The sequence below is a fragment of the Cyprinodon tularosa genome, unplaced genomic scaffold, assembly GCF_016077235.1.
Source record: "Cyprinodon tularosa strain WSP-4 unplaced genomic scaffold, ASM1607723v1 ctg199, whole genome shotgun sequence".
NCBI lineage: Eukaryota > Metazoa > Chordata > Actinopteri > Cyprinodontiformes > Cyprinodontidae > Cyprinodon > Cyprinodon tularosa.
In genome coordinates, this window is record NW_024038729.1 from 197059 (window position 1) to 220473 (window position 23415).

General features: G+C 37.1%; 1 protein-coding gene across 5 annotated transcripts in view; it reads left to right on the top strand.

The window, feature by feature from the left end:
* Window positions 1-625: 625 nt before the first annotated feature.
* The window catches only part of lyst (lysosomal trafficking regulator), a 95295-nt gene continuing 72505 nt past the window's right edge, over window positions 626-23415 (top strand). For 3 of the 5 annotated variants that reach the window (XM_038284037.1, XM_038284040.1, XM_038284039.1), the window contains exons 1-3: window positions 626-757; window positions 2725-2956; window positions 20747-20838. In XM_038284037.1, the coding sequence (XP_038139965.1) occupies window positions 2876-2956; window positions 20747-20838 (173 nt within the window). In that variant the 5' untranslated portion in view covers window positions 626-757; window positions 2725-2875. Of the gene's footprint in view, window positions 758-2616; window positions 2957-16126; window positions 16156-20746; window positions 20839-23415 lie in introns of those variants that run through there. The other 2 variants (XM_038284041.1, XM_038284038.1) reach the window with 2 other exon arrangements.

A 23415-nucleotide genomic window follows, 5' to 3' on the forward strand; every position in this document is an offset into this window, starting at 1 on the left:
GCTTTGGCTCACCTCAGCTGAGGCTGAACTCAAACAGTATCTTTATCCTGCAATATGCACTGGTTAAGGTATATACATGTTTGGCAGTTGAACATCTAAATCATAGAGATCCTGAAAGTCTGTTTTCATTATTATTATTATAGGTATTTTAAACATTACAAAAATATTAAACTATTTTAATCTGACATGTTATCCAGAAACGTCAAAGTTTGAGGTGTTATTTATACATAAGTCTGCCAAACGTACATAACGCCAAATCTACGCGAATTATTTTTTACATAAGTTCCTTAAATGCACCACTGATGTGTATGCCGACATTGATTAAAGGGTTTGTGTGCCGACCAATAGGAAGCGGGTACAGAGCTCCGTCACGAGAAAGGATTAGTATTAATAAAGCTGTTCCCTTAGACTAGTCTGCAAGGGAAATAGTCTAATTTCTTTAAGAATCCAGAATTAAAGAACCATAACGACAATTTGACACATTCAGAAGAACACGTAGAACAAAACCATTAAAATAAAATCATAAGCCCTTGTAGATATAAAAGATCATTAGCATAAAAATATTTACATAACAAGGAAAACCATTCTATAGGCTCGTGCTTTCGTGAACACCTCCTTCAACTATTGAACTCCAGTTCTTTAGCGGGCGGAGACAGAGGGAGCTGCCTTGCAGCCAACGCTGAGGGTAAAATCACCCAGAGGCTGCTTAGTGCTGAACGAAGTCTAGCTGCTTTCTAGCTGCCTTTCACTCACCAAGGTACGTTTAAAAGTCTACACTTTCAATTTAAATGTTTTTAATATAATATCTGTGTCAACTTAGCAGCAGTGCATAATTATTTTCTCATGGGGTTCTGTAGGATATGTTCATTTTTCTTTTATACAGTTCTGACAGTTGACAAACAGCCTATGCGATACAACAACCGAGCAGTGAATTATTTGGCGTTTAAAATGTTTACAAAAGAGCTGAAAAGAGCTGTGAAGTGAAATTTATGGACTGAATTCGGGAATTGTTTAGTCGGTACTACAAGTACTACTGATGCAGAAAGATATAGAGCTAAAGTCGTTATAGTTATCCAGCATAGCCTTTGTCTATCACTGTTAAGTTAGCCTCAACATTAAACTAACGGAAGTTAGGGGATTTCAAAGTAAAATAAATTAAATGGCGAAAATTAATATAAAATTTAATATGAAAAGTAGAACAAAAATATTCTAATAGCTGGTTGAATTAAAATGAAATACCTTACTGTAACGTTATTATAACATAATAAAAATAATTTAAGATATTGAATGGCAACTAAATATGATTATAAATTATCATAATGCACGTACTATTAAAACTTCAGAGCAATATTTTAATCCTCAAAACTTGAGATACATGGAAATAAAATGTTTACATGTTTTATTACACTGGAGCCCGCATTATTATATCGTGGAACCACTTTTATAATATTGTAAATATTATTACACTATAATATTGTATATATTGTTTGTTACAGTTAAACCACAATTTCAATCAACAACACATATATGGAGGACCAGTCCTGCCATAATTAAAAATAAATAAAGAAATAAATAAATGCTCCAAAAATAAATAAATAAAATAAATAAATAATAAACAATTAATTGCCACCCCCCAAAAATACAATAAACAAATGCTAAATGTCTCAGCTCACCCACAGCTTCATGGTAGGTAGCCATGTTTGTTGTGACTGTGGCCGGTGGCTGCTAACCAACCAATGGGCTGAAGTTGACCCCTAAAGACACAGCCCTCCTCATTTGCATAATGAGGCAGTATGCATACAGAAATGTAAATACGACAGGCAGAAATAAAATAGCATGGAAAAAATAAAGAGGGTAAAAAAATACTAAGGAAAAATAAGCCAGACAAAAATATTATAACATGCACATAAATACTTAAAGAAATAAGTAATACATTTATGTTGAAGAATATACTGGAGAATAAATAAATAAGGTTATTATTACAAAGGCAACTAAACAAAGCAGCTAATTAAAAGCTGTATATATATATAAATATATATTTATGTCTCACTGTGTAATTTAATTTCTACCTACATTTATTTGTTTGTTGTATTTTTGGGGGGCAATTAATTGTATGCTTATTTATTTTTTGGAGCATTTATTTATTTATGTATTTATTTTTAAATATGGCAGCATTGGTCCTCCATACATCTAATGTCAGATCATTATAATTAAAGCTACTATCATTAGGGGGCAACAGTTATAAAAACTTATCTGTTTTTATATTATATCCATTTTTCCTTAATTGCTGTTCATTTCTAGTATGTGTATCATTGAGTTATATAATGTAAATATAACCTAAATAATGTGTGTTACTTTTCTCTTACAACAGTATTAGTTTACCAATAATTCAGTTGTTTTTCCAATAAAGCCTTTGCCAGGCTTCTGTGTTCACGAGATGCTTTTATTGTGAAGGAAAGTCCTTAGCGGAAATTGTTTCTTTTTTAAATCCATCTACCTTGACGCTAGTGCTGTCAAGTGTCTTTTTAGCTAGCTGCGACTCGTTTTGTTTTGGTTGTGCTACAGGATTGTTAGACCGATGTTTTCAGTCTCTAAAGCGCACCGTGATTAACTATTAGTTTATCTGAAACCGACTTTATAAGACTCAGTAGCTGTAACGACTAATGTGTTATTATTATTGTTATATTTTTTGTTTAATATCCCATAACATGTATTTCCATCCAGGACTTTTTAAAACGGGCTAAACGGCGCAGTGAGGAATGAATTTGCAATGAAAGACTCGGGAGAACCTCTGGGGCTTTTTCCGGAGCGCTTCCAGCCTCCTGGGGGATAAAAAGGATCGCTGTGAATCCCTGACTTCCCTGGAGGAGCAGTCATGGCCCATCTGCAGCACACCGACCTGTCATATGCGTGGGAAAAGTACATGGACTGCAGGCTGCAGGGAGCTGATCTGCAGGTAAGGATGTGCAGCACTACAGGATGCATGCTCAGCATTCTCACCCGTACCAATGAAACGCTGCAAAGCAGTGATTCTGATCAAAAGCATCAAAGAGTTCATCTCATTTTCATTTGGATCAATAGAAACTATTGTTTATTTCATTATGTTTAACTTGTCAAATATTCCCTTTGAGTTTTCAAGTCATATTAAGTCTGAACTGCAAACAGGAGACATTCCTGCTGTCTGCCTGAGTTTCTTCCACAGTGTGTTTTTGTTCTTAGGTGGATGTTTGAAATGTCTCAAAGTGTGGCTAAATTAGAGGCTGTGTTTCTCATTTATCATTCATCCCTGCTGCAACCAGACTCTACCATGCAACACTACAACGGCAATAACCTCTGCAATGTATAATGTGCAATATACCATCTGATATCCTCTGCAATAACTGTTTCTCTATATTTGACACCCAGTTCAATAACTTTATATTTAAATATCCATCTATAAATACCCATGTAAACACCCCGTGCGATAACTCTCTCTCTCTCTCCATCTATATATATATATATATATATATATATATGTATGTGTATGTATATATATATATATATATATATATATATATATATATATATATATATATATATATATATATATATATATATATATATATATATATATATTTATTTATTTATTTATATTTATTTTGTCAGGGAAAACTAATCCTGAGTCAGTTAAAAGTCAGGGAATTCTAAAATGATGTAAGCCCGTGGAAACCCTGTATAAAATAACTATGTATAATGATTCTCTAGAAAAGTCACATTATATTAATAGTATCACCTTGTATCAACATACCGTGACTTTAAAATAACAGTTATTCATTTGTGACATTGACTTCTGTCTTGTGATTTATCTTAAGTTTTTAACCTGTCAAGTTTTTTTTAGATTTTTAACATTACAATTTATGTTTTTCCAAGCACACAACAGTTTAAAGCAAAGTTTAGTTTGAAAAGAATGAGCAGGAAGGATTGAAAAGCAATGTTAACACGGTAATGTAGGCTTGAAAAATGAATATTAGGAACTATATTTATCAAACATTATACTGGGCAAGTAAAAATTGTTTCTGGGCAAATGAAATGTGAAAGTCACTTGCCCAAAGGGTAAGTGGCAAAAACCCTTAACGTCAACCCCTGATATGCATATCCATCTATATAAATACCCATTTAAACACCCTGTATAATAATCCTGCTATTAAAAAAAAAAGCTGTCATATGTGGACGCACTGTATATATCCTATGCATCTTTTTCTTCCTTTGACTTCCTTCTTTGACTATTTGAGCTGATATGAAGTACATTTCTCTAGTGTGAGATCAATAAAATCAATCAACTTCAAACTTTAAAAGTATCAAACATTTAGTCTTTCGCTTATTTATTTGTTGAAAAGTAAATGGACACCATCATGCCATTTTCCGTCTACAGTTTTATGGTGTTAGTGTTCCTAGCATTACAGGCAGTAGTTTAGTTAGGAAGCTGGTCCAGATTGTATTTTTTTAACACGATACCACTAACATAAAGTGCTGGATTTTAGTTATTTATTAAAAAATGTATGATTTAGATAAGCTATATTGTTTATGCTGATGTAGCCAAACATCTTGGTTTTGTTGTAACCCATCTTTTGGAACATTAAGCTCTCTAGATTCTGCCTTTTGTTTAAAGAAATGTAATAAGTCTCATATGAGTCAGATGGAGGCAGGTGTAAACCACAGCTTGTTTGGAACTGTTGGTGTTAACAGATTTTTTCTTCTTTCTTTCTGTTCTGAATGAGGTGTTTTTTCCGTTAATCTCTCCCAGACTTCTGCTGCTCTTTTTTTTGTTTTTCCTCGAACCGTTGAAGCAGAACAACAGTTGGATCACGGGACTTAGATTAGGATCAGACTGGGAGTTCTTACACCAATCAGACACTCATTCACACGCTTATTTGGAAAACACAGCAGCTAGTCTACACCTCTGTTAAAATGACCAATTTTTATTCTTGTTTTTGGAAAAAATGATATAATTCAGTTTCTATAGCACCAATTCCCAACACATGTCACCTCAAGGCACTTTACAGTTCACCAGTTGATACAGTCAAATTAATTCAAAGTTTTCTATCTAAGGAAAACCAGTTTATTGCACCGACTCATCGACTCAAAGGTAATGCCTCACACTAAGCATGCTTGTGGTGACAGTGGAGAGGAAAAACTCCCTTTTTAACATGAAGTAACCTCCAGCAGAACCAGGCTCAGTGTGAGCGGCCATCTGCTGAGGCCGACTGGGGTTCAAGGAGACAGAAGCAGACAGAAAAAGAAGGAGATTTACAAAAGGCAACTATCAGCCAGCTAAAGTTTTGAGAGGGTTTTAAAAAGGGAAGTGGCTGCAGAAAGAAATCTCAAAGAAATCTCGTTTCTTCATCAGGCCACGACACATATCCCCCCCCACCAGGTTTTAAAGTATTTTAAAGTATCTCTAATATAGTAAAACAATATTGGAGGTATTGTTTGCCTCCCTGTCCTGTTTTCTAGTTCGTCTTTTCGTCAATTTTGAAGAAACGTTCTGTTCCTGATCCTGGTAGACCTATTTAACTCTACAAACCATGAGTTTAGCTAAAAGATAAAATAATGAAATGTCGGGAAAATGCTCACAGAACAGCTCCACATTATTTCTGGTTAATCAGAGCAGGTTTATCCAAAAAGTCTTCATGTTAATATTTAAACAAAAGATGCATAAAACAGATTTTTTTTTTCACTTTTGGTCCAGTTTAAGAGAAAATCCTTTTTTCCAGCGACTTCCTGAAACATTCGGAATGAGTTAAGGTCCCATCTTTGAATCCGACAAGCTTTTTTTGTACTCTCTTACCACCAAACATTTCCTACATTCTAATCATTTTTGAACCAAGCTTTTTAACATTAACTTTTAGATGGATCCCTTGAAAGAAGCCCGATTGTTCCAGCGCCTGTCAGTTTGATCGGCGGGAGCATTTAAGCATACGAGACTCACAGGGAAGGTTTATTGAACGCAGCTGTTTTCTCCAGAGGGTCGAGATGCTACCTTTTCCCTTCTGATGTGGAGGAAGACGCTGTGACAGTAGCCATGCTTGCATGGCTACTGTCGCACTACAGACTGATGATTTTTGATCAAAATAAAAGCTTGTTGCCTTTTTTTTTGTGTGGCGGTCAACGTGCAGGTAAAGTATGACGGTGACTGTGGGAGGTGTCATAACATGAGAGCAGGTGGACTCTGCACTGCTGGTTTGCATCTGAATCTGTCATCAGCCCTCTCTGCCAAATATGAAGGACAAATGAAGTCCTTCTGCAGCATTTTTTTTTTTTTAAATGTGTGAAAAAAAACATCCTTCTTTATTTTTTTTTTCTTCCTGAACTCATTGCTTCAAATAAATTTTCATACTTCCTTTTTTTCTTAACACCTTTCTATCACAAAAAAAACTGCAGTGTATTTTCTTTTTGTGTTTGGGGGGGCAGCATATGCTTAAAAAGTGTAAGGTAAGGAAAGAAAATCTGAAAAAGATGTTTATGCTTTTGTATTCCCTCCCCTTTGATGCCCCGAAATAGAATAGAATAGAATTAAACTTTATTGTCATTGCACCGTCACGAGTACAAACCAACGAAATGTGGTTTGCATCTATTCAGAAGTGCTATCCAGGATATAAATATTATTACAGGTGTATGTACAAGCAAAAAGTAATAGTTAGGGACTGTAAAAGTTGTGTATAAATATGAATATGGGTTCTGCAGAGTTTTAAGCAGGATTTGAACATCTCACAGAGTGCAGATAGAACAGGAGTATTATCCTGTGGGGAGGGGGCAGCTATCTCTAGGAGTCTTGGAAATTGAAGGAGGGCCAAAAGATGTGGGAGTGGAGCTGAGGACAACCGCTCTAAACATGCAGGTGGAGAGGCGTATGTAAAAGCAATCCAGATCCTCATAAAAACACGAGGATGGCGAGACTTCAGGCAGATCTAATTGGACCCTTAACAATGTCTTTTTTTCCCGGTTTAGTCGTGGCTCAATAACCTGAAGCTGTAATCACAGGGAAAGGTTCTACACTGTTTTTACTAGGGGTGTGGGGGGGGGAAATTCGATATGGCGATATATACCATGATTTTCGGCTACCTAGTATGATATCGGTTTTTCAGTTCCTGATATTGATAAAAAAAATTATTATTTTTTTTAACTTAAAACAAAGGGAAAATTAGCTACCTCTGCACCGCCACTGTGGCAGATAGAGTCGTCGAGCCCTTTAGCTGTGCGGCGCAGCACCATTTCTGCAGTTGAGGCAGTTGCAGTGGAAGACGTGGACTGATTCAAACCCCAAATAGCATGGAAACCAAAATAGGGCTTGGGATCCGCGTTGCATTGTGGGACGTGGTGGCCATGTTGACGGCTACGCGAACATAAACATAGCTCTGATACAACGTTGTTGTTGAACAAAGAGATGTAGAAGTAGAGAGAAAAAAGATGTTAAAATCCCAAAAAGGATCTGGAATTTACCGGGACACATTAAATAGAGAAGCCAGGGACCGGTATGTTGACAAAATCAGCGTTATTAATAATTTGGATCCATATGAAGTTCCAAACAATAAGTGGAGCACCGATGAGTAACAGAGTAATCCGTACAAAGGTAAGCTGTGCTTAGACGGGCTCTGGAACCTGCTAGTTTAGTATTTACTATTTATCTCTGACACTTGGTCTCCGTGGTTGCGCCTCCAGGCAGGAAAGCGGTGGGAATTTAACCCATTTTCTGTGTTTTTCCCATGGCGATCATGTGCTGTTACAGCCCACAATACATCACCTTAATCAAGTTAAGGTGATGTTAATCATTAGTCATAGGCAGTAGTCTGAGCAGCGGTAAAGGAGGCCATCAACATGGCTGCCACGCAAAGTAATTACGTTATGACGCCCAAGCCCTATAACTAAATGATCAACACCCTCTGATTAACATAAACAGCACTTTCTTCTTTTTTATCTACAAAAATAAAATATAAATACAGTAAAGTATAGCAATATATTGTGATATATCCTTACGCTAATGCCTAATCTTGCTTTGGGGAGTGGCGGCGTATTGGCTCCCCAGGCGCCGCACAATGGCAGCCCACTGCTCCCCAAGGGGATGGCTTAAATGCAGATAGTTCATTTTGTTGTCTGTACTTGTTACATTGCAATGATTGACTAAAAAAATCACATTTGGACACGTATCGTATCGCAACACACTTGCCAATACTCGCCCCTAGTTTTTACACCCGCTGAATACAAACGAATGATTCACCAAACATATGTTTAATTATAAAACATTTAAGAATGACTAAATAAGGGTTCAAATCGGTGCTTATTAGGAACCAAAATGTTTAAAAGTTCATAGTGGATATTCTTGCACGGCTTGGTTTCCCACTTTGCTTTTTCTTTCTTTTATGTACAACACAAAGATCAGGTTAGATGGTTGAAAATGACCTCAGGGTCACCCTAACTCTCATGACAACAGTCAGCAGATGGATTTCTAAGACGAATAAATGATTTGACAGATTCTTATACTTCCTCTTTTTTGGAGTAAAAAAAAAAACAATCACTTTGAGAACCACAAATCCAATAACTTAATCTTTCTCTAAGCTTTATCAATTTTCTCTGTATTTAAGCATTAATATTAGATGAATTTATTTTTTGTATTTAAGTAATTAAAAGTATTTAATCCCAGTTTAGAGACATTCTTCCTGCAGTGGAGGGAAACCTGCAGCACCGCTCTCTGCTGCTGCGGTATTCGCCTCGGCCCCCGATAACTGTTTTTTTTCCCATTCTCTCTGTATCCTGACGAGCTGAGTCAATTTAGCAGAATGGTTTGTTGGGCAGGAGCCAAGCAGAACAGGCAGGTTGCCTTGTTGCCTGTAGATGGTGGGTTTCATTATGAGATAACAGGATGTTTCAAAAGCGAGGCGTTCCAGGCTCTATGTGTACCAACTCTAAACTCTTGCTAGATCATCTTATCTGTGTTGTGTGGCTGATTCTTCATATTCAGGCAGTCACAATCTTGCCTTTCAGGCAGTCACAATCTTGCCTTAATGTGAGCTCTGCTTCTCATGGCTGATCTCCCTTGTAAGTACCCTTCTGTAGCTCCTCTGCTTTCTGTCCTGGTTCGCCTTTTTTTTTTTGTTTTACGGCTGATTATAATGGCGAGCTGAAAGGTAAATCATCTCTCATGCATAGCGCAGCCTCACTTCTCACGGCAGCCAGTCTCGTGTCTGCAAAGACAATATGATGTTACGACTTCCTGGATTAGACAACCCTGGTCACACTTCTAACGTTACGTTTTCACACTTGCCTCTGCTTTCTGGCCTCTCTCTGTTGTAGAAGTTGTGATTAGTTTTCTAAAGAAGATTAAACTTCTCAAGTGAAACATGGTAAAAGCTGATTAATTTACATAGTAGCTTGAGGAAATTGCAAGTTTGATCCACCTTTATTTCTCCAATGTTCACCTTCTAACATCTTTGTGTTTTGTTTTTCCTAATTAAAGCTTCCCTTAGTCAGATGCAATAATGTTTATTCCACTAACAGCAAAATATGCTAAGCAAAGATAGCAAAGACCAACTGCTAAGCAAAGATATTGAGCAGGGTGAGGTGTGAGTCCCTGAGCAATTTTTTAAATTTCTCTATAGATTAGTTTTTAGCTCAGCTGTTATTTTTACATATTTCCATAAAAATAACTGTATTTGTAGCAATATGAAGGTTTGCAGACACGTTTCTGAAGCTTTCAGCTCAGGTAAATGTGCATTGATTTGCATTTCTGTTTATAGTTTTAGTGGCGCATATATATATATATATATATATATATATATATATATATATATATATATATATATATATATATATATATATATATTTTTTATTTTTTTTTTATTTAGAGATGCTGGTTGATACCAGTTTCCTGTTTTTGGTTAGGTCTGACCTACAAATTGAAATTCTGGCCTAATCAGATTTTTCTTTTTAATGTCTGTAACGCATAGCAACAGGTTTGTAGTCATTTTTTGTCCAATTTAGGAAACCTTTCTTCTCTTGGTTCAGGAAAAGTGTGATTTATTTTTGGCTCTATGAACAGATGTAGGATTTTTTTTTTCCAATTTCCATGTGAAGGTCAGGATGACTTCTGATTAAAACTGGAGAAATGTGGACGTGAAGATGCCAGTAAAAGAGAGGCTTTGGGAGCGTTATCCAGCTTAGTAAGGGAGGATACGTGTGATTAATGTGGTCTGATTGCAGATAAACCTTGGGCAGCAAAAACGATATCTATCAGTTAAGGCTGAACAAAACGTATCCCCATCGTAATATATACGAGTAAGTTATTTAATAGTTTGTCGAACTAGTTGCAACTAAGGTTGTCAAAATGGTTTTTAAAATATTTTACTCGTCGCATAAGTTTTTGACTACTGTAGTACGTCCATCTGATACATTCTTCTGTCTCTACATCGCAATCTAAATACGAAGCTGCAAAAACGGTGTGGAGAACTCGATCATAGGCTTGGGAAGAACTATGTTGCCATGGCAACCATTGGAGAGGCATTACAGACAAGTAAGTTTTTTTATTTTTTTTTAAGCATGTTCCATCACTGATTACAAGAACTATGCAGAAATTGAGTAATAGTAATTAAATATACTAATTCAATTGCATTAAGTCAATAAATAAATGTAATTAACTTCGACATGATGCTTGCAGTTGTATAGATTTTTTTTTTAGGACTAAATGTAAAACAGCGCAATAGAGAAAATGCTACTTTTTAAGGAGTTTAACCCCCCCCAAAAAAGTGGACGTTTTTTGGTATTTTTAGCAAATTGATGCTTTTGACGCGTAGCCTCTGCAACAATCAAATCTGTCTCTGTCGCGCACCTAAAAAAAAATCCTGACTACGCGTTGGATGGTCGCAAACCCGCGCAGACCTGAAGCGGAAGTGCGCAGACAAAAAGCCGCCGTGATTGGTCTTCGGTATGCCTCTCTGGCTGTCTGTGTGGTCGTCCTTTTTGATTCGAGCGCCATTTTTAAAAACTTTAAGAACTACCACAATGGACAACTACTACGAAAGGTTAATCGAGGAGGTTCGCTCCATCAGAACCTGTTCCTCTTTGATGTGTAGCAACTCTAGATCCATCTCCGTGACCGTGATATCTTGCAGACGTGTCACTCCCACCAGCGCTGCTGAAATTCTCGTTACCATCCGCCGAAGTTCTCACAAGTTCTTGAATAGGCTCCCCCTTGCGCTTTGGCGGGAAACTGCTGTGCGTCCGTAGAAGTTCCAGATCGACGGTGCAGAAGCATACCAGCAAAACTGGTTCACGACCAGACCCGTGTGACATTTGATGTGTGCGATTCCAGAAGTATAATCTGCCCTTTAGGCTACGTTTTTAAATGAAAACCTGTTGATAATATAGCAAAAATTCATTAGCCGCCATCGCTAATGTGTCACATCTTATGTTTAGGGTTATCGGGTGTTACTCCCATCAGTTTAGAAATGTCTCTGCTTGTTTTGCAAAACGTCATCTTATGAAACAGGAAAACTGCAACCTGAAGCTCCTGTTTCGTCACTTCTCTAACCTGCTTGTGTTTAAGAGAAAGGATCTGTGATGAGATGGGTAACTTCAAAGTGATCATATTTAACCAAAAGGGATCTAGTAAAAATTGGTTTCCCAGATCTATGTAAAAATATTCATACCTCTTAAAATTAGAAGGAGAAGGGATGGGATTAAATTGGTGTTTTATTGTTATTTTGGGGGGATTATTTAGCTTCTTTTTTGTTCTTTCAAATGTTTGTTAGCTAAAAGGCCTTTGAGTTGAAACTGCAGTGAAAAGACTCAGAGAGGCTGAATATAAAGGCCTGCCATGCAAATTTACTTTTTAAAGGTATACTATGCAACCGGTGTTGATTTTCCAGCGAGGCTCCCCCCAGAGGGCGGAAGTAAAAGTGCACTGTCCTAAATATGCATAGCTGTTCTCCTGGTTTCTCCGTCAAGCCAGGCGCGGTTGTTTTGAGCTTAGCAGACAGGAGAACGCAACAAATCACCATGTCTACTGCGGTAGAGAGCCCGTTTCCTCTTTCTTGCCTTCTCCGACATGGGCTTCGCTGTTTTCTCGCTGGTTCCGCAATGATAACTGCACAAATATCGCCACTGCGCTAGCAACGAGCATGCCTTTCACTGGGGGCGTGTAGCAAGACCGAAAAGCAAGACCGACTCTCGCGATGCACTTCTGAGCCTGTGGATGCGGGCCGAGGGCTCCTGCAATTGCAAGTAGGGTATTTCCTCTACAGACCACCAGGATGACCGAGAAAACCTTTGTTTGACCTCAAATGACTCATTTAATCATCCAAAACGTTATGGAACACATTAATTAACTGAAAAATGTTGCATAGTATGCCTTTAACCCACTTAGGATTTTCATATTCTTTACCTCTGCTTCGATTTGTTTGGTCTAGCTCCAAAAAAAATTCGGACTTTTATGAGCTGACACGTGAAAATGGTAAACAGGTGTTTACCTTCATGAACCCACCCTGAATAATTAGTGTCCAGCAGACGAATTGAAGGTGTGCTAACTTCATGAATTTGGCACTCATAGTTATTAATACAATCAGTAAAATGACCCAGCTGCATTTTGATGTGGATTCTGTAAACCCACATGATAGTTTATAGATAGAGTTGTTAAACCTCAGAACAAACGACTGAAGAAACTGTGGTAAAGGTCTGGTGAAACACTGAATATAAATATAAACTCGTTCAAAGAACATCTGTGGTTTAATTTAGCTGATGAAGAAAAAAAAGATCTGCATAAAATGTGTTGAAACTAGCCAATATTCCTGCTTTCACTTTGGATTAAATAATCCAATAAACTGATTAATTCATTTATTTTCCTTTTGGATTGGGATTAATTCACCATGGCTGCACTGTTTGCTCATTAAGTGAAATGAAGTGCTTCAGACCAACCATGAATGTGAAAGCTTGTGATCATCACACTGCTGTCTGCATCCTCATCTTCATCATTGGAATTTTACACATTCTTCCATTTATATTTTCTACAATTTCCTGTTATTTTTTTAAAGATGAAGTTGAAGTTCTTGTAGTTGTGGCTCTAACCGCATGACTTTTTCACATCTGCATTCGTCGTTCCGCCCTGTAGTTTTAGCCCGGCTCGTACCGATCACCGACTTGTTCCACTCGACTGGCTGAAGTGTTGAATAATTCATCTCTCTTGTTCTAGGTTGAGTCAGACCTTTGAACCGTTGCTGTGCCACAGCGTTTTATTCCACCCACAGACACGTTATTAAGTCGGTCCCTGCTTTGAAAAACAAAATAAATGACTTTCAGAGCAGCAGAGAGGGAAGAGGAAGATGTTTGGGTGATACTTTAGGCCACACATGCTGTAATAAGAGATGAGGTTTGTTTTTGCAGGTGAATGTGTCTGTGGGTTAGCTTGCGAGCTTGCAGATTTGCCCAGTTTTAGAGGAAATGTGGAGCGTTAGGGGCTCCTCATGACGCTCATCACCCAGACGTCAAATTAGATCAATAGGAATCTCTGATGGGAAGAGAGTAAAAAATAAAAATAAATTCTTACATAAGCAGCATCACCGCTCCTTTTCTGCCACTGCCAAGTTTGCTTCAATCTAGCCAATTATCCAGAGAGCTGCAGAGTTTGTACCGCCGTGGATGACTCAGCTATAGGACTCCCATGACCAGTTCTCCCATGATCTCCAGGCAGGGCACGGCTCCTGAATTCAAGCCATTTGGAAACCAGAGGTTTCAGATTGCAAACACACATGTCTTTCATGCAGATGGAGTAAATTTGTTCCGTTTTTTCTTTCCATAAAATGGCCAAAAACAAGTTCTGTTTTTTTCATTTTAGATTCTGTTTGTGATTTCAACTTATCTGGAACATCTAGAAAAATAGGAAAATTTTAGAAACTTCACTCCAAATGTGTCTTTCTAGTCTTCCTGCTGCGAAAGGTCAGTTGTTGTTGTTGTTTTTTTCTTTTTATGTTGTTGGTCTCCATAGCTTCTCACTACTATGGCATCAAACTGCCTTTTCAAACCATCCTGTCAGGACTCTGCCTTTAAAGAATGGCACAGAAAGGGGATTGTACGTTTCAAAGATATGCTCATAGACAATAATTTGGCAGCATTTGAGCAGCTTAGTGGAAAAGTTCAAGCTCCCTAAGTCTAATTTTTTCAGGTATCTTCAGGCAAGACATTTTATCCTTTCTCAGACGACCACAACAGCAGCTGAACTGAGCATTGTTGACATTGTCCACTCTATACACCCACTTAAAAAAGGACTAATTTTGGCACTGTATGGCAAACTTTTGGATCTTAGGAGTACCCCTACATATAAGCTCAAGGAGGAGGACTTGGGTTTTCCTATGTCAGAGGATACTAGGTTCTATACTCAAATTGATTATTCAACCTCCTTCTGTGCACGTCACTGTTTAATTCAGTTTAAAGTGGTACATAGAGCCCATATTTTTAAATCAACACTGTCCTCCATATACCCAAGAGTAAGTCCACATTGCGTGAAATGTAATTATGTGGAGGCCTCTCTCATTCACATGTACTGGTCCTACTCAGCCCTTAAGAAATACTGGACAGAGTTTTTTCATACTCTCTTGGGTGTTAAACATCAAATTAGACCCAAACCCATTGACAGCTCTGTTTGGGGCCATGGAGGGAAGAAAATTTTAACTATAGCGAAACAACGCACTTTATCCTTTGTGTCCCTTCTGGCTCGACGGGTGATCCTGCTCAGGGGGGAGAATGCTTTCTCTCCCACCCATGCTCAATGGCTGAAGGATTTCATGTCCTGTCTAAAATGGGAGAAAATTCGATATTCACTGAAGCATTCAAATAAGAGTTTTCAGAAGGCGTGGGGCCCCTTTTTAAAAGAATTCCAGACCCTTTAAAGGTTTGGCCCTTGAACGCAGCTCAACCTGCTGCGCATTTATTACACACTCTGAGGTTTTGGTCTAACAGTGATTTTAAAATATGAATAGTAATCTGGTTTATTGTGAGCAGAGTTGATGTCACACTGTGTGACAGAGCAGTCACTGTAAACTGTAAAGAAAAGATAAAAAAAAAAATACTACGAGGTTACAAATATTAAGCCATCCTCAGCATCATATTCATAATTTGGCCTGGGTGGCATTACTAAACAGCCATTTTCATGTCATATAGCCAGGAGATGAAGCCCTTTCTCAGCATTTTCAAACCCAGCATGTTTAATCAGGTGGTTTAAAAACATAAAAAAAAAAAAAATGTATAAACTACATCCGTCCGTCACTTTAAATTCTTATCATGTCTCTCGATCTCACCAGCTGAATAAAACACAGACATGTCGAAGAAAATACTTTTTTTTTGTATAGTTGTTTTCACTTCTTATCCTCTGCACTGATGCTCTAAATGTCAAACTTGAATTCTTCTTTCCTTCTTCTTTCCTCAGTAACAACTTCAACACTAAAGTCTGTTATTAGCATCTTCTGATGCGTTTGCTGCAACAGTTAAGAAAACCTTATTTGGAGTGAAGGTCAAACGCTGAGCTCTTTAAACACATTTTTCATCTCGAGCTGAATTTACTGGCATTGGCTGATTATCAAATTAAACTGGCTGCTTAGTGTTTAGGTCATTCCAATATTGGATTAGAGCCCCAAAGGGGGAAAAAACAATCCTGTTGCCTGGGAATTATCTCAAACCGTTTGGTTTTCCTTTCCTTTTTGAGGGCTGAAAAAACATGGGTTTGCTGTTAACGCAGGGACAAACGGATCCATTTAGCTTCTAATTTTCAGGAGCTGTATTTAATAGCCTAGGTTTGCTTCAGGGCTTATTCTACGAAACAACAACAGACCAGGCAGCCTTGCAGCTTTGATTTCTTCTCCCCTGTTTTAAAAATCTGCTTCTCATCTGTTGCATTTGTTTCTGTCACCACTGTTATCATGTCAGCTTTTATGTTTTACCCCCTGTCCTCTCCAGTCTCTCATCGTTTCCTTTCTTTCTCCTCCTGTTTTTTTGTCTCCTGCGTATGGCTTTGTTCAACCCCCCCCCCTGACGTCCTGTGACCCACATCCACCCACATACCCACCTGCCCACCAATCACCATCAATGCATTGGTTGGGTTTTGACTCAGCTGTTGAAGTGTCACCCTTCCTGACCCCGGTGAGTGTGCTCCATTCTGCACCTTCCTTCTGCAGGTTATAAGATAATAAAAAAAAAAAAACTTTTTTCTTTTTGTAAATGTACCTTCCAGATTAAACACTGAACAAAGATTATGAATCTAAAAGCTTTTACACAGAGGAATTCATTTGCTTCTGGATTCAAGCTTATATGTGACAAAACTGAGCTGATTATTAGTAAAATAGATTTCCATATCCAAAATTGAAACCTGCTTAAAATACAGCATTGGACAAAACTTTTTTAAGGGCATCTGAGCATAACTCCAAAAGCTCCAGAAGATTTGGATTTCAAAATGCAGACCCTGCACTCTTGCATTAACGCCGAACTCAAGAAGGAAAGTCTCCACCTCTAATTCATATCAGAGTAAAAATGGGTTCCCATAAATGTTGTCCAAGAGACAGTTAACTGCATCTCTCTACTACTTCCATACAGGTTCTGTTGAAAAATACTGCCAAAATGACAGTTGCATGCTAGTGGATGCGCACGTGTGTGCCTTTTTTTAGAACAGCTCTGTAATGCTTCACATTTACACCAGCTGTGTTTAACAAAGCAGCAGTGAATGGGATCAGCTGAGAGTGTTTCTTCTCTTTATTTGGTGTCTATTCTACTCTTGAGGGTTTAATTATACCACAGTACTTTATGGGGAGTGATGGCCTAGTGGTTTAGCAGTGCGCTTGTGCTCTGAGAAGGTTGCAAGTACCTGGTTTAATCCCCACAGCCTGCACTCTGGGTCTCTGAGCAAGACCATTAACCCCATACTGCTCCCCGGACGCCGCACGATGGAGGCCCACCGCTCCCCAATGGGATGGGTTAAATTCAGAGGTAAATTTCTCCAGTGTGAGAAGTTCAATTATTATTATATAAATCATATTTTGACTAGGGCTGAAACAATTAATGATATTAATAGTAATTAGTCGATTATTTAAAGAATTGTCAATTAATATAGTAATTGATTAATCATTAACATGCCCTTAGCTGACAAAGCAAACCAATTATAGCAGTAATTGTAAAATAATTAAATACATTTTTGCATTTAACATAGAAAAATACATTTTCATCTATAAATATGTTCTACCCAGAACTCCTCAAAATGTTTAGTTTCACCTGGTTTACTTCTGTAAATAACCTTCTTTGAGAAACCTTTTGCTATCCCATTATTAATCAGTTATTCTACAGATTAACTGATTAACAAAATAGTCATTAGTTGCAGCCCTTATTTTGACATTAACGTTTTTCTCAGCTGATATCAGTCATTTTTAAAAGTTCGGTGTTGTTCTTTGACCATATCAATGCCTTTTTTTTGCACCATGTTTTTTTCTACCACAAAGTTAAGTTTGATCACTGCTGCACTTTAAGAAATGGAAATATCATGAAAACAAAATTTATTTTTTTATATACTGTGTATACAAAATGACAATAAAATTTTTGTCTAGGTCTTTAAAGTAAAACTTGGCTAAAGTTATTAAAATCCTTATTTATTTCCATGTTTCTTGTGCTTAAGTTTCATGATGGGAGAGGAATTATTCTTGTTATTTTTGCTTTATTTATTTAAGCATGGTTTGCTGGGTTGTGGTTGCTTTTGGCTGAAGCGGAAAAAAAGGATGTGGTCAATTTTTTTCAGCGAAAGGGTAGGGAAAAATATCTATTACTGATATGTATCATACGGACAATATTAATTTTGTTGATATCTGTGCATCTCTGGTGTTCGCTCAAAATGTTATCCCAAGGCTCTCCATCTTGTCTCTCGCACCCTATAATCTTTAGTTGGTTCTGACTTAATGCTGTTTGGTTAAAAAAAGGGAAAAGTATCATGAATAAAAAGAAGAAGCCGTCCTATTGACCTCTTAGTTTTCTCCATCTGCCACTTTTCTTGCATAACATTCTTATGAAAACTCCCTTTAATGCTGCCTGTCTTATGATAATCCTCTACTTTTTAACACAGAACTAATAGGAAGGGGGGGGGGGGGGGGATTATTTTGCTCTGCAAAACTGTAGTGTTTCTTTACTTAGTTACGGCAAGTCCATAAATATTTATTTCTGGTAGTTGCCCCAGTGAAGTATTCTTTTGGTTGATAATCAAAAAAGAATGATTTGACTTTGCCTGTATGCTCTGAAATTAAGGCAAAATTTAATATTTGAATGTGTTATCGACTTTTTTTTTTAGCCTATTTTGACAAAAATAATTGGATAAAGGAAAGGCACGTTTGTTTATCCTGCACAATTCAGTACGGAGACATTTCAAAGTGCTATACAAGAATTAAATGGTAAAATAAAAGGAAAATAAACAAGTAAAGATTAATACATAGTAAAAGCAGGTAGTCGAGCAAACAAAACTACAAGGTTAAACTAATAATACCTCAGTTAACAGTTTAACAGTCATTTAGAAATTGTGTGTGTGTATATATATATATATATAACAGATTCTGCAGGGTGGGAGAATAGAGATAGAATGATGAAAAGGGGTCCCTATGTCCTCCAGCACTCTAAGCCTATAGCAGCATAACTATAGAGATTGCTCAGGATAAGCCACTGAGCCACTCTAACTATAAGTTGTATCAAAAAGGAAGGTTTTAAGCCTAGCCTTAAAAGTAGACAGGGTGTTTGAATCACAGACTAAAACTGGTAGTTTGTTCCACAGGAGAGGAGCCTCCCATTCTACTTTTACAAATTCTAGGAACCACTAGTAAACCTGCAGATTGAGAGCAAAGTGCTCTGTTAGGAACATAAGGAACAATCATATCTCTGATATAAGATGGAGCTTGGAAATTTAAGGCTTTATATGTGAGAAGGAGGATTTTAAATTCTATTCTGCATTTAACAGGAAGCCAACGAAGAGAAGCCAGGATAGGAGAGATATAATATATATGATATAACAATATTTTTTAAAACTTTAAATCTTGTCTTAATCAAAAGTCTAATTCAAACAATTTTGAAATGAACTTCTTCAATGTAAATACCAGTTCTGAAAAAGGCAATCTAATCATGTGACTTCTAAATAGTTCGGTGTGTTTTAATTAGTTATTTTGACAAATACTAACTATTCCCCCCCGCCTTAGTGTTGATTTTAAAGAAAATAAATATTATTGTCCAAATTTACTGTTCTGTTGCAAGATAAAAAAAAAAAAAGTAGTTTTGCATCCAGTGAACATATTTAAGCACTCCTTCTTCCTTAAGGAACAACTTCTGCTATTGGTAAACAAATGAAAGTGAAAGTGAGTTCTGAATCCTCTTTCTGGAGAATACAGGGCAATTAAAGGCAGAATCGCACAACAAGGTTACAGACATATCAGTTTATCAACTACTTTACAAAGCATCTCATCTAGTTTTATTAATGCTTAGTAATTATTTAGGCTTTTCTATTCTGAAAATAATGTATTATTCATTTTTATGAAAAAGATTTTTGTGGATTTCCCTTCTACTTAAAGTACATCACATATTTTGGATGGAAGACAGGAAGAATGTATAAACAAACAGTGGCATACTCACTAAAAGTCTTTTTTTTTTTTTTTTTTTTTCCTTTTTGGTGCTTTTTTAAAAAGTTGTTTTGTAAGTTTGTCCTCTTTCAGAGCTGTTAGAGTCAACATTAAAGCCTGCAAGTTGCAGTTATGCTAAATCTGTTCAACTCTTCATTATCATGTCAGAATACAGCAGTGAGTCTGTGATGTAAGTGCAGTAATTTTTAAAATATCTTTTTATTAGCAGCCTGATACAGGAATGCCTAAAGCAGTGCATGATGCAAACATTTTTTATTTTACTCATCTTTTATGCAATCGAAGGTACTAGTTAGGATAAATTAATTTATCTTGTACCTTTGATTTTAAGGGTAGAAATTGGTGCAAACACGGTACCATTTTCTTTTTGTTTGTACATTACAGTTTAGATCGTTTTAATAACTGTAATGGTTTTCGTTAAATTGTTCCTATTTTTTTTGGTATGGTGCTTTAACAGTTGTCTCAAAGCTGTTTTTGTGTTTTTATTGCACCGGCACCATCTTACCAAATGGTTGTAAAGCTGTGTGGATTCTTCTCAGGCTTCCACCCAGACAGTCAGAGCAGCACATCAGTCAGGGATCAGCATCGCCTGAATGAATCCCATCAGCGGTGTCAGATTAGGAGAAGCCTAAAGAATACTCCTGTGTGTGTGAGTGTGTGTGTGAGTGTGGGGGGGGGTGATGTGAGGGACAGCAGCACGCTGGCTTAGTGGCTCGCACGGAGCCAGGCAGGTTTAACACACCACCCTCTGGAACCAGTAATGCTGTTAAATGGGGTCAGATGGCTCATCTCACCATTAATAAAGTCCCGGGTTCCTGCCAGCTGTGGTGAAAGGTTACTACTGCCTTGTTTTGACTTCAGAGCTCAGGCTGATTGCATCTAATGTAAAGCTTCTCAGTAGTATGAATTTTTGACTTTCACTTTGTGGAAGGATAGTGCATAATATTTAACAGTCTAATTCACTGTTTGTCAACCTGAGAAAAGGAAATGTTCATTGGAGCACATCTCAGTTCCCCTTCGTCTTCGTATAACTACCGATTCGCATTGTTTATCTTATTTCTCGTTTGTGTGTCGATTCTCAGATCAGCCTTCAGAGTCTGGAGAATTTCCTCTGTCTCTTCCACTACGTGCAGCACCACCCCGATAGCGGCACCAAAGATGCACTAAAATTCTGGTAAGATCTCCTCACTATTTTGTCTTTTTAATTTGAAATATCCCAGGTGGTGATTGGTAATTTGAAGCTGATTTACAGTAGGTCTAACGTCACAGTGAAAAAAAACCTTGATATCATTTAGCAAAAGTAGTTAGCAGATAGTTTAGCTAATAAAAATTTATGCTTGACAATATATTAAATGGAAATTCAATTTATGCCATATTTCAAAAGGCTTGCATTACCTTTTGATGGCTCTCTCTCAACACACACACATATCAATAAATAAAAATCAAGTGGAAAAACAAGGGTTTTATATATTGCCCCTTACAAGAAATTCAATGAGGTACATCTGCTGGTGAAGATCTCAGTCATCCAGCTCATAGTCCTTTCAAAGAAGTAAAAAAACAATCCAATGGACTTTGTTTCCAAGTTTAAAGATGTTTCACTTCCCATCCAGGAAGCTTTTTAAATTCAAAATGGATGGGAAGCACAAAACCTCCAAACTTGGAAACCAAGTCCAGTGGATGTTTTTTTTTTTACTTTTTTGGGATCAGTTGGTTACACTTCAGCAGTAGTTTGTTATAAAAGGTTAGTAAACGGACATCATTCTAAAGACGACAAGCTTTAACAGGTAAATTATAGGAAGGATAAAACATGAAATAATATTCCAAGCTGTGGACCTGTCGTTAAGAAGTGTCCACTGCCTCAACTTAAAATGGACGTATTATCTTAGAACAGCAAACTTACCAAGACATGACAACCCTCCTAAACAGACACCCCAAGCAGGCAGAGCATTAATTAGAGAAAACTGTAGAGGAAGTGCAGAAATCGGCAGCGGTGGGAGAATCACTCTAGTACACAAGAAGGAAGCCTTGTTTTTAGTTCGACCTGTCAAGAAGTGTGGAAGAATATGCTTTGTTCAGATTAAATTCCAGAAATAAAGCTGCTGTCTACATGCAAATCGCTGCATAACCTAGATAAGAGCCAGCAGATGCAGACAAGCCTGAAAGAAAAGTGGTTAGAGGCTCCAATAGACCTGAGATTTACCTTCCAATGTGATAACAAACTGCAACCGGAGCTACTGATTTAGAGCTTAGATTGAGCATGTTTACGCTTTAAATGGCCCAGTCAAAGACCAAGCCTAAATCCAGTTGAGAATCTGTGGAAAGTTTATAAAACTAATGTACTGAACAGATAGACGGTATAAATGAATAGTGATGCATCCACAGCGAGGCAGCATTGCATCAGATGGGGATTTCACTCTGTGTTTACAGACTCTAGTATTGTTTGCTCTAGAGCCAGATATACTGATTCTGTGAATAAACCTTGTTGTGACTGTAGCACTGCAGTCTCTGTTGACGGTGCATTGTTCACAGGAGTCCTCCCTCTGCTAACCCGGCCTCTAAAGCAAAGAATAACAGATGAATGCAGCCTCTGATGGAAATTACTGGCCTGGAGATAAGAAGCTCAAAACAAGTGGTTGGAGGGAAAAACACTAAACATGAATTCTGCAGCTGTGTGGAAACAATTATCTCTTTACTTGGTTCTAATCGGTTTCTTGTGGCAGTGATGACAGGACTAACAAGCCAGAGCTGGAGAAGCAATCAGAAAGAATAGTGATTGTTATTCTGGTTCAACCCAAACTCTCTAATTTGGGAAAGAAAAATTTCCTTCCACAGCTGAGATTTAAAGCTAACATCTATAGAAAATACAGTAAACTAGTTTATTTGCGCTTACCCTATTTTTATGAATGACTGTTTTATGGTTGTTTTTCCACTTCGGTACTTTTCAGAGATAGCATACATGAGGCAGATATGTGAACCATGCGTCTGATCTGGTCATGCTTTTGTAACCGGCCTCCGCGTTGTGTAATAATGCACCGTTCAATCACTCCAAGTCAGCCAATAAATGGCGTGTTTATTCTGAAAAGAGTGAAACAAAACTGTTCAGCAGCAAATTAAAAACATTCAGCCGACATCAAGCCACCTTCCTCCATTGCAGTAATGAGCAGTGTGTGCATCATTACATATTTAACATCAGATATTATTCAAAATAACCTCATTAAATACTTTAAATGAGGACGAAAGAGATAAAAAAATTACAAAACACATCACGAACAAACCTCCACAACGAATATCCAACATGGATAAAAATGTGTTCATTGTGAAAACAAAAATAAATATATATATATATATATATATATATATATATATATATATATATATATATATATATATATATATATATATAACAAAACATAAAAAAAAAAAAAGTCAACTGATTTTAAATTTTATTTCAGTTTAACATGGGGAGAATTCATGGGAGAATTCTCAGAATTCTGACTTTAATCTCAGAATTCTGACTTTAATCTCAGAATTCTGACTTTTTTTTCAGAATTCTGACTTTAATCTCAGAATTTTGACTTTTTTTCTCAGAATTCTGACTTTTTTTCTCAGAATTCTGATTATAATCCCAGAATTCTGACTTTTTTCTCAGAATTCTGACTTTTTTCTCAGAATTCTGACTTTTTTCTCAGAATTCTGACTTTTTTCTCAGAATTCTGACTTTTTTCTCAGAATTCTGACTTTTTTCTCAGAA